Genomic DNA, 18716 nt, shown 5'->3' on the forward strand with positions numbered 1-18716 from the left:
ATGGAATATAATGAGCTCTGTTCCCCAATTGAAAGGGAGGGCAAGAGACCAGTGAGGACATTTCCATTGAGCTGACTACCAGGATGTGCAAGAACGACCTTGGTTGTTCATTTCTGTTGTTGCTTTCATTTGTCCTCCCTGTGAGGAAACACATTGATCTCACTTGATGCTACATTTGATGGCATTGTCATCGATGGGGCCAGAAATTCAACCATGTGGGAAATTATGGTTGCAAATTCGTATCCAGCCACTCAGATTGTAAGTGTGTTGGAAACTCAATGCTAAAAGTCTGTGCATTTTCCATTTTAACAGGGTTCTCAAGTGTCAGTATTGAAATATATTTTGTCACCTTTGATCATTCACATACTTTTTCATCTGATAATTGTGATTTAAAAATAACTGTGTACACATTTATTGACTACATCTTCCTATAAAGTTTATCACTGGAAGTTTTGTTGTATCTAGTTTTCTTTTGAAATAACCTTAGTAATGTTAATTCATCCTGTTGATTATCGCAATGGCTATACCTCCCCCTGCAGGCCAGTCATATTTGTTTTGGTACTGCGTTGTACTATAACCATCTGAAAGAAACCTCTTTTACAAGACATAAAACATGTGCAAAATATATTTAACTTCTCATTCACAAAATTATTATTTTTTTAAAACTTCATCGTGTGTACCTTGCAGTCGAAGTTATATCTAATTTAAAAACTTTCTGTATGGCAATGACCAATCCTAACATGGTAATAATTTCTACATATTTCTACTTAGGGTCCGATACATTTTAAACATCACCCGTGAAATTGATAACTTCTTCCCAGGACTGTTTGAGTACCATAATATCAGGGTATATGATGAGGAGGCTACAGATCTGCTTGCGTATTGGAATGATGCGTACAAATTCATCTCTAAAGCAAAGTACGTAATTAAGTGGAAATGTCTCTGGTGTTGGGAGGTTTTTATCAATATAGTATTTGTTTTAAATTTAAACTACTATATGCACTTGAAGTGCTGCAACCTACAAGGCTACGGACCAAGAGCTGGAAAGTAGGATTAGGCTGGATGGCTCTTTTGCGGCTGGCACAGAGATGATGGGCTGAATGGCGGTCTCCTGTGCCGTAAATTTCTATGATTCTGATTCTATGTATATTAGTATGCATTGTCCAGTGGCAAATGATGGCCTATATTTATGCCCTGCTCCTCCCAATCACACTCCAGTTTACAGCATGGTGAGGATCATGCACAACCTTTCTAGTTCAGATTTCCCTGCCTTCTGCCTTACCACCCCCCCCCCTCCCCTCCACCTAATTGCAATTAATTTTGTTGTAATTTATTACTCTTATATCACATTATAGATATCATTTTTATTGCACAATATCAAAATACACATTTTGTTTTCGAGTCATTTTTTCAGAACTAGCCATATCAAAATAACACTTTTGTGTTAAGACAAAAATTAAGCTTTCTAATTAAAATATTGGTAGTGCTGAAGATGTGATATGTCAACTGAGGAAGCATTTCATACTGCAAATGTGATCAGTTGGAATTGTGATTATAGTTGCCATAACTTAAAATAGTGGAAGTTTGGAAGTAAAATAGCTGCAAAGTTCTGGCGTCTACTTCCAGGAGTAGATATTTATTGCTGCATTTTCAAAATTGTGACTCCTAAATGTGTTGGGACTTCAATAATGTGTTCCAATTTTGTTTAAATTTGGACTCCTGAGATAAAATTCGATGTCTCCAGCCGTTACAATGACACTTGCCCCAGTAGTGCTACCTCACTTATAAAGAACATTTTTAGGAGTTCCCAAGCTCAAAACCTATTGCTATTGCATTGCATTGTGAAGGCATCATACCAACAGTTGAGTCTTGTGCTGCATTTAATCCTATAAACACATAGCCCTTCTAGTGCTGTATCACTTCACAATAATCCCAGGGTGTAATGTGCTGCATTTGATGTTATTTAAAGTTTTGATGGTTGATCTTGATCCTGAACAAGCGATCACTTTAAAGTGACAAAGTAATTGAGTAATAAATATGAACCAATATTTGTCCTGTTGACTACAGTTCTAGGACAAAAAACTTTTCATTATTCAGAAAATTAATAAGCAGTTTCCCTACAATGTTTAAAGTACTCCCTGAGGCCTTTGCTACCTATTTTTCCATGCTTTTGCATATTTATGTTCACAAAGGTGCCAACAACACAGTTTCTGTAAACATCATGGGCTCAATTTTCAAAGTAAAAAACAGGTGGGTTGGGGGCGGGGCATAAAAAATTGCCACCATTTCAGAGCAGCCTCCATCCCGCCCATTTCCGGTTTTCACCGGAGCGGGAGTGCTTCCCCCAGGCCCAACAAGGCTACCTGCACCGACCCCGATTCTCCCTCCGGACCCCCCAATTTCCCCCCCCCCCCCCCACAACGATCACGGACCCCTGCGCTGACCGATCCCGACACCCCCGATCCCATCCCCCATGACTCGTGACCCCTGTGCCAACCTATGCCCACCCATGTCCCCCCATCCATACAAACAAAGACTTACCTGCAGACTTACCTGAAGACGTCCTCTCCCTGGCTGGGGGTCTCCCGTCTGACTGAGACCAGCCTGTCAATCAGCCGGTCAGTCGGTGGGGAAACCGACAAAAAAAAAGAAAAATGTCCTTACATCAAAATCATAAGTTCGTCCGGGAAAGCTGTACTAATGTGTTTCCCAACCTCAATTTGACCCCCCCGGCCCCCTTCTAAAATTGAGCCCCATAAAGTTGGATGCTGAATGGCTTTGAAGAATGAAAAATCACTGCCCAAGTACTGAAGAACTGGTGTGGCTCGATTTATAGAATTGAGAAATTATATAAGCCTTCATTCGTCACTATCTTTGTTAAATTACAAATTTGTTATAGAAAGTGAGGTATTTAGAATCTAATGGGAACTTCAATATACTGCACTACCAATAAATGTCATCTTCCTAAGTACCACAGTAACTTTAGAATCCTAAGCATATATTTCTTTTTCCATCAGAAAAAATGGCTCCAAGTGTCTTGTTCACTGTAAGATGGGCATCAGCAGGTCTGCATCCACAGTAATTGCATATGCAATGAAAGAATATGGCTGGAATTTGGACAAAGCTTACAATTATGTGAAGGAGAAGCGGACAGTTACAAAACCTAATATCAGCTTCATGAGACAACTGGAAGAGTATCAGGGTATCTTGCTAGCTAGGTGGGTGCATCATCTTGGATAATGCCTTTTCAGTTAGCTTTAATTTATAATATTAGATATGTGCTATGTCTTGTTTTTCTTTACTTTCTTGATTCACATTTTCTCTCCTCTATTTACCTCCTGGCACACACACACACTGGATTGGGTCTGATAGAACGGCAGGCAGGGCAGCCATGTACATCTCCACGACTTCCACTGATGGTGCTCTAGAACCAGGTGCTGCAGTGCAACCCAAGGTAGAGCCACTGCCAATTTTCCCTCTCTCCTAGTCAGCTGGGCACCTTGTGTCTGCACGGTCCTCAACCAGACAAATCAGGTGTGAGATTACCAACTCAATGTCTGTGAGTGGAAATGTCAAACCGAATTGTGATTTGAATCAGGGTCTCCCATTCTGTTGAGTCAGTTTCATTTGGGTGACCTATCCCAAAATAGAAACACAAGATTACAATGATTAAATTCCTTCAGAGCAAACCACAAATAGGGGCAAGTTCCATGAACTCCAGCCTCCGTTCTCATTGTGCCCTGCAGTACTCAACGTGTTCTTGTATTTTTGCTTTTTTTTTTGTGGAATATATTATGTTGTAAAAAGATGATTCAGTGGTGTGGTTTGCGGTCTGATACAGAAAGTCTTTATGATGAAAACAGAAAAGCTTTCTGTTACTGGCTGAATATGGTGTAATGAACCATTTATATTTTAAATGTAAAGATCTCTTTGGTGGAATAAGAAGCTGTAGTAATTCTTCTAATAGGAACAGGCCTAACCATAGAGGTGGAGCAGGTTTGGATTTGTTTGATTAGAATTAGTTTGCACTCTGGACCCATTCCCTTTGTTCTCCCCTCCCCCCAATCTACCATAACAATGTATTAAAAGTCTTGTAGCATTTAGCACTAAAAAAGTAATGTCACACTTTTCTGACTTGACTCAAATTTCCCAGGACCTATTTTTTTTCTCTCGATTTAAAAAAAATGCTCTTTCACTATCTGCTTTATGGATTGGTTCAAAATTTGAGCCAAATCAAGAAATGCTTCACCATTATCTACATATCCTGATCGGTTCAAATCTTTCAGAAACACCCACTATCCACTTCATTATCTTTCTCAAAATCTCTTTTGTATCCACCAAATCACAGTGAGCAATGCCACTGGAGATCCACTAATGTCATTATTTAAACTCTTGTGCCTCAAAATCTTGTTGTGTGCAAAACTACTAGATTTAATTAATCTGCTTAAAAATTAAATGTGTTCCATTTTGAGTTTTTTTTATAGCAGGAATTTGGATCGGGACCCATGTAATTTAATAAGTAACTTGCTGATCTCTGCTATGGTGTTGTGACCTGGTTTAATGGTGACTGTGTGTTATTTTCATACTATGTCCACTTGAACTGAGAAAAGCACCCAGCAGTACAATTACAGATTCTTACAAACTTGGGTTGTGCCTGGAGAGAGTAGTTGAGATAGACATGTCACCATCAGTATTCCATCCTGTCACTTGATTGGTAATAATGGGAGTAATGTGACAGGTTGAATTAAAAGTGTTGCACAAAACGTATTAGCTTAAGTGTGATTTTTGTATCACCCCCAACCCCTTTGCTATTATGTGTTTCATATCAATGTACTAAGTAAGCCTAGTGATAAAACTGATGTGCCATTTTTGAACTGTCTCCCTGCCCCTAAAGACAAACAAAGTGCTTTTGCAGTGGCTCACGTTTGAAACCAATTGTTCTAATGGGTGAGATTTTTTAAGTTGAGACTTTCATATGACAGAAGACATTGTAGGCTTTGCTGCATTTATCTGGATCAAGGTATAGTGATCCACACACACTGGACTGGCTTCACTGTGTATCTCCTGATTAGCTCATGTGTACCACTAACCTGCACTATGGACTGTAGGATTCTAGTCCCAGGACAAATTCTAACGAAGAGTTCATACAGGTTTTCATTCTAATGTATCTTTAGGTAAATCCAGCACTGCAAATGAATTCAGATTGCTTCTAAGCCAATAATCTGTCAAAACTTATGCTACATTTGTAAACCTATAAATAGTTGTTAAAGTATCTGAAAATATCTTGACTTAATTAACTTCTTACTATCAAAACTTTCATCTTTTACATAAACCAGTGCTAGAATAAGATTTTGAGTAGGAAAAATTAGGTGAAGTTTAATTATTAAATGGTAAATGTTAATCTAAATTTTCCTTCATTAACCCTATGAAAGCTTTGAAGCATAACATGTAGGAGGAACTGTTTTGCGGCTCTGTGTTTTTCTCTAATTTTACTTTGTAATATGGTATCTTGCGTTGACAGAAAATGTATATTTTTGTGTCTAGAACAGGAAATGCCTGCAGATTTAAAAACTAAAGCAAATTCAATGCTTGGAAGTTTAAGCACTCCTTTTTATTAACTTGTGAAAGCTGTATTTCATGACTATCAGAAATGATATTGTATAGCATTCCATTTTATGTACTGAATCTTTGCATGAAGCTTTAGCCAGTCCAAAAAATATCAGAGCATTTCCATCAATTAACAAAGGGAGAATTGATCGCCCATTTCAGGGTGTATTCTCACATCATCTTATAATGTTTAGTGTATATTGATTTAATATCCTAACCAAAGGGTCATGCTGATAGAATGAATAGCTATTTATTTTGCTTGAATTGGAAAAGTTAATAACTAAATGTCAGAGCAAGCAATCAAATTTGAGATTTGAAACCCTGTTTTTTGGTTTTATCTGAACAGTTGCTCACAGCTTCTATCTACAGAACAAGTAGTACAACTTCTAGCCCAAGATCTGCATTATCCAAGTGGCAGTAGAGTACAAACTATAAATCTTACTTGTATTAGATGTAATTTCACATCTTAATCGCAGTAAATTATTGTAGAAATATGAGAAGACTGAAAGTTACTGCATTTTGAGAGTGTTTGCAGATTTTGAGTGAGCATTAATTATAAATCCCTCATTAATAGGGAAACCATAAAAATTACCCCATCTGTATGCTCCTTCATGGTATTTTGCAGATCACTTCCTGTGTCAACAGCTAAAAATGCTACTTGTTTTTCCAAAACAGTAAATTACATTTTTGTTAGCCTGGTTGTACTTTATAACACCAGTTATCTCTGTGGACTGCAGCAGCATTCTGACACCTTGTTCTTAACTGATATATGGTAATGGATATTCATGCTAAAAAAAACAATAGAATTTTGGAATGAAGTATCATTAAATAACCTGAAGTGCAAAAAATTGTCACATAATATTTCAGGAGCTGCCAAAACAATTGGAGTGTTTGCTTATACAAAATAGATCCATAGGCTGTAATTCTAAGGAGGTAATGCTTAGAACCTATAAAATAGTAATACATGGAGTATTAAGTTCAGCTTTGGTCACTATGGGTATATTTTCTTCTATTCATTGCTAGCGAAGAAGTATAATGTGGAGATGCACTTTTTATACTCATCAACATTTTTATCATTGTTAGCAAATTGAGGAAAATATACCCATATATTTGGGAAGACAGGCTTTGGGAAGGGTTTGAAGACAATCATAGTGATGCCGCTGAGTTTCTAATGGGTGAAAGAAGCCAAAGGTAGGAGTGTCCAAGCTTTTTGTTTTCATGGACCACTTTTTTTTACATACGACGGAGCCTCTCAGACCTCACATGAAATTTAAATCAATGCTCCTATTAATGTGCATGTATCTCAAGCTGCAGTTACTAACAGATCTTAGTATTCTGATTTAGGACTTACCCACCAATAAGGCATCATTGCTAAGATTAGCCCTTTCCAAACCTCCAGATCCATGAAATTCAAACAGGATAAATCAGTGAATACGAAATAAGGGAAAATAGAATTGATTTATCTGGACTATGTAGATTAGAGTCCCTAAGCTTTGGCCTACAGGCATAGTTTGAACACCCATGGTCTAAGGAAACTACATCTGTATTCACTGAAGAAGAGAAAAAGAATACAGGGAAAAGAATGAGTCATTTGTGCTGGAGAAAAGAAAAACTTGGGGACTAGATTACAGGCTGAGAAAACCTCAAGTTTAAATTTAACTGAGTTTCTCACTTAAAAAATTTGTGTGTGAAAGACTGCCACGCAAGTGCAATGGATACGGGTTTGTTTGGAATATTCATTAAAAAATTCAACAACTTTCTAATTAATTTGGTGCCTTTAATGTTGTGAAGCATCGCAACTTGCTTCACAAAGCACCTGGAAGGGAGGGGGTTATGGACACCAAGCAGGTGGTGGAAGAAGATGGTTCGGGGAGGTGACTGAAAATGCAGTTCAAGTGGTAAGTTTTGAGGAGGCTTTTTGAAAGGTGGGGAGAGATGGAACAAAGTAAAGGGGGTTTGGAAAGAGAATTCATGATGGCGGAAGTCAGCAGAGCAGAGGGAGGGAAGGGACACATAGATCTGGACTCTCAAGAATTCAGTTTTCTGATTCAGGGAGGACAAGCTTAATGTAAATTTAGGAGGGAGAAGAAATTATCTTAATTGTTCCTAAACATGGATCAAAATAACAAGCTAGCTTGCTGTCTCACCTTTTCTCGTTACAATCTCTCGTATTGCACTTTTTCTACTTCCATTTCTTCTTCAAACTCTGGGTCTTTTCTAGCTATATAAGGGTAGTCCAAAAAGTTATAGTTTAGTTTGTTGTTGAGAGGTGTTTTTATGAGTATATAACCCTCACAAGCCATCTTTCATTAACTGTGTTGGACCGTCACATGGAAATCTTGTGTTTAAAATATTAGGTTACAAACCAATGAACTTATGTTTTCCTACCGAGTATTTGAATTCACTTGTCCCCATCACTTAAATATCATTTCATAATCTCAAAATAGTCACTATTGTATAATAGGAAAGATGATACTAATACAAACAGCCTGTATTTATACAAGCACTTTAATCAACAAGGCTGCAATGCTATCAAACAAGTACGTTTAGATTAGGAAATTACAATTCTAGTCATTTATGACATTTAATACTGTTGTAACGACAGTGTAATAGTACAAATGAGGAAATATCAAGATTTGTGGTATCTTCTAGCAATATATTTAGTTTTATTTTACAGGATAATGAAGATTGATTAAAATTTCTTTAGCAATATCTACAGGATTTGTAAGTTTCTGCTTAGCATTTATGATTTCTTTGCTAGTATTTCACTGGAATGTGATTACCGTATCTACTGTTTAAAATCAAAAATGTCAGAGAGAGACTCTAATTCTGCCACATTGCGAAACACTGGAGATACTGAAGGACCAAAATGTCACTCTGGTCATTCAGAATCTATGCAACTGTTGTTTGCAATACACATGTGACTGCAAGAGATGTGATATCAGATTGATGTTTATCAGATGCTTGGGCTTCAGTTTGTTCCTGTTTAAACTTGTCCATTTATGCACGACCTCAGTGTTTCTAAGTGGGGGCATCACGGGGTTTGACCACTTGGAAGTTTGTGATCTCATCTGCTTATAATAACTTTGTCAGATGCCCCTCAGAACACTTCGGCCTCGATATTAACCCCACCCCACAATGGGCAGGAGAGGGTCAGGGGTGGGGGGGATTAAAGAGTTAAATACAGGCAACGAGTCCCCAATATGTTGTGCACACGCCTGCTGCCTTTCTTATGGTGGATATCGTGGCATCTTGAGTGTACTGCTATAGAGAGGGAAGACACCTAATTAACATATTTGTCAGGCTCCCACTGTGGAATTGGAGCCCGATTTAAAGTTGACTGCTGCACGGGTTTCCATGGGGTCAGAAAACCCGGCAGTGAAAGGGAGGCGGGAGATGTCTGCTCCACAAGGTAAGTGCCTTTTTCAGCATTTCTTGTGAGCCAGGAGGAACAGTAGTGCTCCCTCTGCCCCACAAGGAAGCCTTCGGCTTCTCCCAGCCCTGATCACCAGCCTCTCCTGATTACGGCCTCTCTCCACCCTGCCGATTGCCGGGGACCATCCCCAAGGGTCCCTGGCTGTGTCCTCCGGCGGCCGGCCAGGCTATCCATTTGGCTGGCTGACAGGCGGGAAACGGAACAAAAAAAATGTCAGAGATCACGCCATTAAGATCATCAAGACTTCCGTGTCCATGGCCTTGTTGGGTTTTTCGGCCTCTCCTGTGCCCTCCCCGTAAATATCAGGGCCTTCTTACTTTTGGCTTTTTAAAGATGCTATTTACAAAAAAAGCAGTAGTTCACATTAATACAGGTAGCTGAGTCTTTATGCATGAAGGCAGTCTCATTTGTATGACTACAGATAACCGGTTGTGTAATATTCTTTACAAAAACATCAAAACAATGTGTGCCCATAAACAAATACATTTTGGGGCTAATATAACCTATCTACACCTTTCCATCTACAGATGCGGGACTTATATGGATGATCTGGTTGCTTTATTTTCTTTGCATCAACAGGTATTATGTAAAGAGGTCAATGCGTAGTGCATTAGAAATACTTTGGTGGATCATTTCAGCCTTCTAATGAGGCTTGTATAATAAAGTAGTCTCTTTCCATTCTGCAGAATACTGTGCAAGTACTATAATTGTATATGGCTGATGAAAAGGTTGCTTCCCCTCCCCTTCCAAAAATGGATTAGAGAGTCTTATTTTTTTCTTTTTACAAAAAAACTTAGGCTGTTGAACTGCTGGTTTTTTCTCTCTTTGAAGTAAGTTGAATTTACTATCCTGTCTGCACTGCGTAAGATTGTCTATATGTAGAAAATGAATGATGGGGAGGCGTCATTCTGTAAATTTGGCATCAAGCCAGCCTGTCTGGCTGCCAGCAATGATATGATTATCATTATATCCACACACAAAAAGTTTCAAGTAGGTGGGATATAGGTACACTTTGGATACTTGGTACTCTTTTTTTTCTCTTGCCCCATTGTCAACTTGACTCAGTGGATTGAACTCCCTCCCGTCTGCCTCTGGATTAGAAGATTTGTAGGTACAAGCCCCTGAATAGGACTTGAGTGCACAATCTAGGCTGACTCTCCAATGTAGTACTGGAGGAGTGCTGCATTGTTGGCGATGAAGTCCTTTAAATGATGTAAATTGAATGGAACCCCTTTCTGTATGTTCAGATAGTTGTTAGTGGAGAGTTCTCCCGGTGTCCTGGCCAACATTCCTTCCTCAGCCAATACCACTAAAAATAGATTAATAGTTCAACCATCCTACAGCTATTGGAGGGATCTTGGATGCCATGTTTGCATAAGTAACAAGAGTCTCCGCACTTTACAATAATTATTGTAGGTGAAGTGCCTTGAGACATTTCCGAGAGGGTGTTGGTTGGATATTGCTGAGAAAGAAATGACTTCTGTATTTTTGTCTACATTAACAGTCACTGCATCTCAAAAATAATTTGTGAAATGTTTGAGGTTTTCCAATGTGATTGGGTGCTATATAACCACAAGTGGTATATTGCCTAGACTATTTTGTTGTGATAGAAATACTTTTATTTAACTATTTGTCTTGTTTGTTTTTCTTTTAATTCAGCAAACAGAGGCACAATAAGCTATGGCGATCACACTCTGACAGCGACCTTTCTGACCACCATGAGCGTATTAATAAATCTACTGTTAACTTAAACAGAAGGGATAGTACTTCCACTACAGAAATTCTAACTGATCCACTTGCTGAACATCTATATCATCCCCAAATCTTGGATGTCTTTGATGCAATTTTACCTGGACTCCATGAGGAAAAAATTAAATTAAATTCTGGGATCGATGCAGAGAATGAAATACCTTTGAATCATTACCCTGATGACTTGCACAACAGCACCTCTTCTGCAACAATGCCAGTAACTGTGACCTCCAATAGTATCACTAAGAGTTGTACACGTTGTAGCTCAGATACTTTTCCTCTCCAAGACTGCCACTCTGACAAACCAGCAGAAGCCTTGTCACAGCATGAACTTTCTTCCTCATCTGAACATCCCGTGGTGTTAACTGATTTAGAAGCAGATGAATTAGAAAAAGGTGCTGTCAGTTTAGACTCGAACGGCATCTCAGCACCATTACTTGAAATTGCACCTCAGCTGGAAGATCATGTAACTTCACAGGAATTAGCTTCTCCAGTCTCACTATCTAATGTAGATGCTGGAATTTGCAGCTTAAGTACTGATCGAATTGACTTCTTCAGTGCCAGAGAAAAATTCATTGAGCTTTCACAGGAGAATGGGGCTCGAGCCCAATCGCAGTCAAAAACTGAGGAACTTGGTGGAGGGAGATATTGTGCCACGAAAGTGGCTGCACAGGAAACCGTTGAAAAGCAGTCGATTGAAGGACAGATTTCAGTTGATAACCTGGGCCATTTAAGAGATAAATGCATCGATAATAGTAATGATGCAAAATCTAATAAGGTAAAAATACTGCAGAGTTTATTTTTGTAACTGCAAACTATTAAAAGTAACTGGAGATGAACAAAATGCTCCATACATCCCTAAAACTAATTGAGTTTCAACTGGAGATGTTAATTATTTTTTAAAAATGCAATATATTTATCGAATTTGTATGAACTAAGTTTGTCCTTAACATGTGGGGGCATTTTTGTTAAAATGAAGTCTTTCTTGCATTATATTTTTATGTTCTGATGGCTGTTCTGTTTCCAGTATGGTTAGTTACTAAATATGTTAGAGACTTAGTGACACATTAGACTGGAGCACAGCCGTTCTATTTCCTGGACATGGATTTGAAACCATCCCAGACTAGAATTGCAAGTCCTCCTCTCTCTCAAGTGTAAAGGTTACCTGTGAAATTAATTTGGGGCACATTCAATCCAGTTGCTGTTGGATGCACATCCAGAAGACAAAACTGCCTATGTTCAGGACTGATTGGCACAAATTCTTATAGTACAAGAATCTGTGACATGAAAAATACCACACTGGTACAGTTGGCAGTAATGTGTCATGTTGGGAGACAGTGGAACACTTTTGCAAAAGGGTGTCTTGTAGCTGTACTCCTTGGAGTGTTTGATGCTGATAATGGATAAAAGAGAGAGAAAAATTTAAAGGGAGTGAAATAATTTTTACTTGAATACATTTATTTTGCATTTCATCTGTATTCATATAATTTATTAATGTATGTTTTGAAGTAATATGTAAAGCTTTTGATCCTTTTTAGTTTATAATCACAAGTGTGTTGGGGATTTGCTCACATGGGTGATGTTATATGGTTGTACTTATTTTGTTTTGTCTCTTCCACAGGAAAATTTGGTATCAAAATCGTCCAGCAAGAAGTCTTCCTTAACGCGGTCTCAGTCATTAAATGTTATTTCTGTGAAAGAAATAGTGACAGAAATAGAGTCCAGCCAGAGTTCAGGCTTGTGCCAAAGTAAGACAGAAAGTGTCGCCACTAACGAGATCCGAACACCAAAGAGGAATACAGTTCATGAACTACCAGCAGATTTCCATTGGCCTTCTGAAAATGGCAACACTGCAAAAAAGCTTTGTGCAAAAGACTCTTTAGTTGCTGAAAATGATTGCAAAAAAGCCAGTGATTTGAATGAATCCAAGCACAATGGGTGTCATCACGTGCATTTAACAGCCAAGAGCTATGAGGAATACCAGGAGACAGCCTTTGAAGAGTCTGCACAGGATGGGAGCATAGACCACATGAAAGTGCCAAAATGGTGTCCTGGCTCGGTAAAACGTGCAACCAAGGAGTTTGAAGAACGATTAAAGCAAGAGCAAGAACATCAGTCACCTGTGGTAACGTTACCAATTCGTAAAAATTCCAGAATTGATGGAGCTACAGCTAGTGAATTTGTGGTGACAAATAAGAATGAGGCTGTCTCTCATGAATTATCTCTATTCAAGGATAAAGAAAAAGAAAGGATTGCTGAAGACCAACTTTTGCTATCTGAGATCAGTGTACCTCAGAATCAAGAATCAGCCTCCGGCTCGCAGTCAAATGTGATAGAGCATCCATTACAATCAAGACTGGAAATGGTACAAGCAGAACCTGGATCTTTGAGCACTGTGGAACATAGGATAATCCACTCTTTTGAAACCTCTGAGGAACAGGCTTCACACATCCAGCTTCCAAAGAAAATTGAGATCATTGAGTACACCCATGTATTTAAACCACCAACTTCTCAAGGAGACAATGGTATCTTTGGCTTGACAGGAGAAGAAAAGACTACCATTGAAGCATCTCCAGGGAAGGTAAATGAAACCATCATACAGTCTGCAGATGATCTAGAAATGGTAGAAGCACACAGCACTGATATTCCAGGGCAGCCACATCTATTACCATTATTGGATGCTGCAGGTTTGGCTCAAAACCACAAAGAAATTGAAGGAATGACTGTCAAATTTGGTAGTCCTTCAGAAGAGCTGGATGACGTCTTGTCAGACTATGAAATGGCTTTATTTATTAGTGACACAGCACATTTGCCATTAAAAGGCTTGGAGCATCAAACACATGTATTGCACCTGGAAGGTGTCACAGAGTCAAGTACAGATACTGATAAGGAGATCCCTAATAAGGAAATCATCTATTCAGGGCTTCAGGAAACTGACATCAGAATGATGTCATTGCAAAAGGAAGGTGATGGCTGCATTACTCTGCTGAGCCATGAGGATTTAGAGTTAAGTTTCAGCAGATTTGATGAAAGTATCCGAGAGATGCAGGAGATGTTAAATTTCTCAAATCTTGACCATAGTCTTAGCCATGGCTCCAGTAATGACAGTATAAATCATCTAAGTAGTACCCTGGGGGTTGTTAATCAGCGAGCAAAGGAAATTGAAGCTAAGATAAGACAAGCAGGCCTCACAACTCCATCACAGATGAAACGTTCAGCATCTATTGCTAAGCTTGGTTACCTGGAGCTCTCGAGGGATGATTTATTTAAAAAGGGCTTGGATAGTCCCGCAGCTTACCAAGCATTTTCTGACTCTATCCAGAACACATCATGGACTGTGCAAAGTACAAGTGAGCTTAGAGCTGAGTGTGCTGTGGAAGATGAGCCCAGCAAAAAGAAATGTGTTTCCATCTCTATTATCCAGCAAGATCCTCAGCCCACAATGTGTTTTGCAGAGCAACTTAAAACATCGGAAAGTATTGTACAAAGCAATCCTGTGGAGAAGCCTTTAATACAATATGCCAAAGCAGTTGAGTCAGCCCAACAGAGTCCACTAGCAAGTGCAGAAGAGAATCTTCCACAGATAAAGCCTTCCTCCCCTTCTGACACAGACGCCCCTTGTCCCACCCCACTAATAGCTGTAGCACCTCGACAGCACCATCATAGAACTCATCCATTAAAGCGACTAAAAATGACTAATGAGAAAAAGCGGACAGCCAATCCTTTATATAATACCATGTGACCTGAGCCCAAAAGCTTGGCTTTTGTATAAGAGAGGCAGGTGTTTTTCAAAGGAACATGCACTTTACAACTTGTTTTCTATATATTGTTAAATGTGGGTTTTATTTTCTTGACGAATGCATGTAGACCTTGGGCTTCTTTCGTTCTGTAATTGGTTTTGACTTCAAATTGTGTGAAATCAAACCCTTCAACCACAAAATCTCATTTAAAAGAGCACAGCAGCTAACGCAGAGCAAGCTTGCAGTTCAGTCAACAGGTCTGTTGTTTAACATACCTCTAAATTGAAATCAGGGAAAAGCTGCTTTTTGTGATAAAGTCTGTACTTTTTTGTGCAAATTTAATGTCACTTTTTGCTTTTAAGTAACATTGCATTTCCTACCAAATGATTCATATACATAATGTACTTAGTCTGATCCTCCTGCTGAGAGCAAATACTGACTTATGATTTTTTTATTGTACCAGCTCCTTTACTCGTACAGTTCTGGATTCTTCTCTTTCCCTCCACCCACCCCCCCAGAAAAAATTCGATGTAGTCTTGTGAAAATGGCTGTTGAGCCCCTTGGAGTATACCCCATGCATTATATGGAAACATGGTGTGCAGCAGGCCATGCAGAACCTAGATGTGCATTGCCTTTAATCATCCACAAGCTTGTTTAAATTAAAATTGAGATCAACTCTCTTCGCAGGGCTATACAAAGACTGTTAGCTGCAATATTTTCAATCTGCTGAACTTTTCTCATTTTCCATCACTATGAAATGGATTTACATATTGTGTTTGTGTTAGTTTGTGTGTTCTTTTAAGGTGGTCTGCATTCAGGGTTAATGTGAATTATTACTTGAACACTGCAGTGGGCTTTTGATAAGACCTTCCATATCAGCTTAAAGGGGAATCCTTATAATAACTGAACTCTGCCTTTTCTTTATATGCTTTTGTGTATTCTGCCCCTAAAGTGCCATCTGGCCCCATTGGAAGGACTTAAATTCATCCTGTGTAACCAACCTCAATGTGGAGTCACTTTTCAATGAGATTTCTCCTTTAAAGAATTTTTTTTTAGTTTTATAACTAGCTGATACGGATGTTTGTATTTTGTTGAAGGGGTGAATCTAAATTTACTATCTTAGTTCCTGTTACCTGTATAATATTCAACACCCCCACCCCCCTGCTTGGGAGTACATTTGATAAGGACAAGAAACCTTATTTTAAACTGGAACTATTTTAATTGCAATATGCCATCTATTTTTACTTCAATTTGGTGACAACAGTAGGAATGTCAGTCTTCCTTGGATGAATAGACATTTGTACTACTAGGGGTAATTTAATATTGCTGCATCTGATAGCACTGCGTTACCTAGGCTAGAAGTTGTACTGGAAACTTGTGGAAAATAAGTTGAGAATATCAGTAGTATTCTTGTAATAATGATTCTTTCTTCCAAGTACATAAAGTTTGCAAATGCTACTATTTTCCTGCATTCAGATCTAGTCTTGTCGATGTTCTGTACCACCTCGAGAGATTGCACAATTTTGCTTGGTGTAATAAAAACTGTAGGCACTGCTTATATTCTGTATATTAAAATGTATATCTGATTTTAAACAGCAATCACGCAACTTACTACAGAACAACTAGTTACATTTATAGTACCCATTATAAATGTGCTCTCTGGTTTAACTGGGATATCCTGGATATGAGTACCTTTTTAATAAATTATTCAAAATGGTGCAAGAAACTAAGCAGAAATGTTGTCATTATAAAAGATTCAGCCAATCACAATCATTTTGAGTAATAATTGAGGAAAAAGCTCTAATGTCTGTAAAAAAAAACAAGAGCTTTGGAACATTCATTTAAAAATTGATAATTCAAATCATGATAAAAGAGCAAAACAAACGGAATTTCATGTTCCAATTATAACTAGCATCATTTGCTCTCTGTCCCTACGATACCCGTACATTTCCGCATCTGGAAATCTACATCTCATGCTTTTCTTAGATGTGCAAAAATTATTTTTTCTCTCTGTTTATTTTCCCTTTCCCTGGCAGCGCTGCTGCCAGTTCTTCCCAGTTGGAAGAGTTGGTGAGGGCTGTCCTACCTTTAGCCACCATCACTTAATTTTTATGAACCGGTGATGTTCAAGCAGGGCAGTTTGACTCTGCCAGTTCTCTTGTTACGCTGTTGTCGTGCTACCACAGACACATTTCATCAAGTGCCTCATTTGAGTACTGAACCCAGCTCCCCCCATTTGAGGCAACTGAAGTCATAGCAGCCTGTAGCACATATTCTTTCTAGTTGTGATACATTTGCACATTCGCTTTGTTAATTCTGTTTGGTTTCAAGATCCCTGATCACAATTCATGCCTGTCCTAACATGAATTCATGCAATTAATCAAAGCTTTCAAAGAGTAGCAAAGTAACCAGGGTGTTCAGAATTTTTACTGATTTTTTTTTTAAAACTGCAATCTCTACAAGCTTCGAGTACTGCTGTATATCATTTTTTGTCTAATTATGGCTTCCATTGTAAATTAAGGGAGAATATCAGGCTGATAACCAAATTTATTTTGCCTGGAACATGATGTGAAATTATCTGCTAGGAGGACCAGACAACACATTGATGCTCCGAGTTTAAATACAGGTGTCATACGAGTCTGGAGCCTGCTGTTGGAATTTGTTTTTAACCACTGCAGTTCAACTTTTAAAGGGCATTTTTGTATAAAGCAATTATATGTGGTCTTTTATAAATGTGGTTATTATATTGTTTACATTGTGAATATTTGAGCTGTACATTTTCTTAAATTATAGATGTACCCTACATGCTGTGTGCGTGCCGTCTATTGCCTTGGCATTCAGTTTTCACATTAGGTTTGTACTTGTGAAACTGATTTTTTACACCATCGTTTTTTTTAGAAACAATAATGTAAATGATGTGACTGATTGCATGTGCTGAATGGATAAAACTTCACTTTTAATTCTTTGTGTTTTTGTAATACAGTAGCATGAGTACCACAGTACATAGTTTTTAAAAATCTGGTTGTGGTACATTTTCATAAGCCTTACGGCACCTCTTTTCCAAGTACAATACAAACCTTATGTCTATCATTGTACGGAATATTTCTTTTTTTGGCACAAGTAATGGCAGTGCCTTCAAATAAATCTGAGCATCAAAACATTTAGAATAGATCAGGTAGAAGAAACATTTGACAATTTATTTTGTTCCACAGGCTCTGGTGTGGATACTGTAGTTTCCAGTTCACAACTTACCACATGAAGCGTACAGTTTCTGTCACTGGACCCACTCTTCATGTTAGATTGTCACTGTATGCTATTTTTCATTATGGGATGTTCCACTGTACAATAGATTTTTTTTATTGCAAGTGTGCTAAGTTGCTTAATGTGAAGTAATGCACTGTTGTATGAAGTACATTGTTCTTATTACAAAATTAATAAATTTTTATTTTGGAGGATGAATTTCTTTTTTGGTTTTATGGAGTATTGGTGAAATTTAAGAGAAAATGTTGGAAACACATAGCAGGTCAATCAATATCTGAAATAGAAAGGTGGCACTTTGAGTGTGATTCTTGGTAAGAATGAATCATGTTTAAAACTTATTAAATTTTATTGGCAAGACTGAAGCCATCCTGTTCGGCTCTCACCAGAAACACTGCACCTTAGCCCCGATTGCATCCACCTCCCCAGCTGCTCACTCAGGCTGCACAATCTCTGCATCCTGTTTGCATTAAGCTTCAAACCCATATTCTATGCATCACAAAAGCAACCTATTTCCACCATAATATTTCCTGCCTCTATCTGTACTCCACCTGCACCATTCAAGTTTTTGTCACCTCCAAGCTGGAACTCCCCCAACACCCTTCCCCAGCCTCCTGAGCTCCACCCTACAAAAACCCCATCTCGAGCAAAACCCCATTGCCGCATCCTATTCTGTAACAAGTTTGCATCTACTACCTCTATCATTGCCAACCTCCACCAGCTCCCATCCTCAATGCATTGACTTTGAAATCCTACCTTCAAGGCTGCACCCCTTCCTGTCCTTTGCAACCTCCCAATTTGTACCCTCTGCTCTTCATAATCTGGCCGGGTACTCATTGTCAATCCACCCCCTCCCCCCGCCTTGTGTTCCAACATCTGGGGAAGTGCCTTTGTGATGGCTGAAAATTAGGCGGTCATTGATAATG

At 38.6% G+C, this 18716-nt stretch overlaps 1 protein-coding gene across 2 annotated transcripts in view; it reads left to right on the forward strand.

Moving 5' to 3' along the window:
* ssh2a (slingshot protein phosphatase 2a) overlaps positions 1–17991 on the forward strand; it is a 140617-nt gene extending 122626 nt beyond the window's left edge. For both annotated transcript variants that reach the window (XM_068008262.1, XM_068008261.1), the window contains 4 exons: positions 772–918; positions 3018–3218; positions 10703–11570; positions 12414–17991. In XM_068008262.1, coding sequence (XP_067864363.1) covers positions 772–918; positions 3018–3218; positions 10703–11570; positions 12414–14534 — 3337 coding nt within the window. In that variant the 3' untranslated portion in view covers positions 14535–17991. The remainder of the gene's footprint in view (positions 1–771; positions 919–3017; positions 3219–10702; positions 11571–12413) is intronic.
* The last annotated feature ends 725 nt before the right edge of the window (positions 17992–18716 follow it).

This window comes from Heptranchias perlo, chromosome 28 (assembly GCF_035084215.1).
Source record: "Heptranchias perlo isolate sHepPer1 chromosome 28, sHepPer1.hap1, whole genome shotgun sequence".
Classification (NCBI taxonomy): Eukaryota; Metazoa; Chordata; class Chondrichthyes; order Hexanchiformes; family Hexanchidae; genus Heptranchias; species Heptranchias perlo.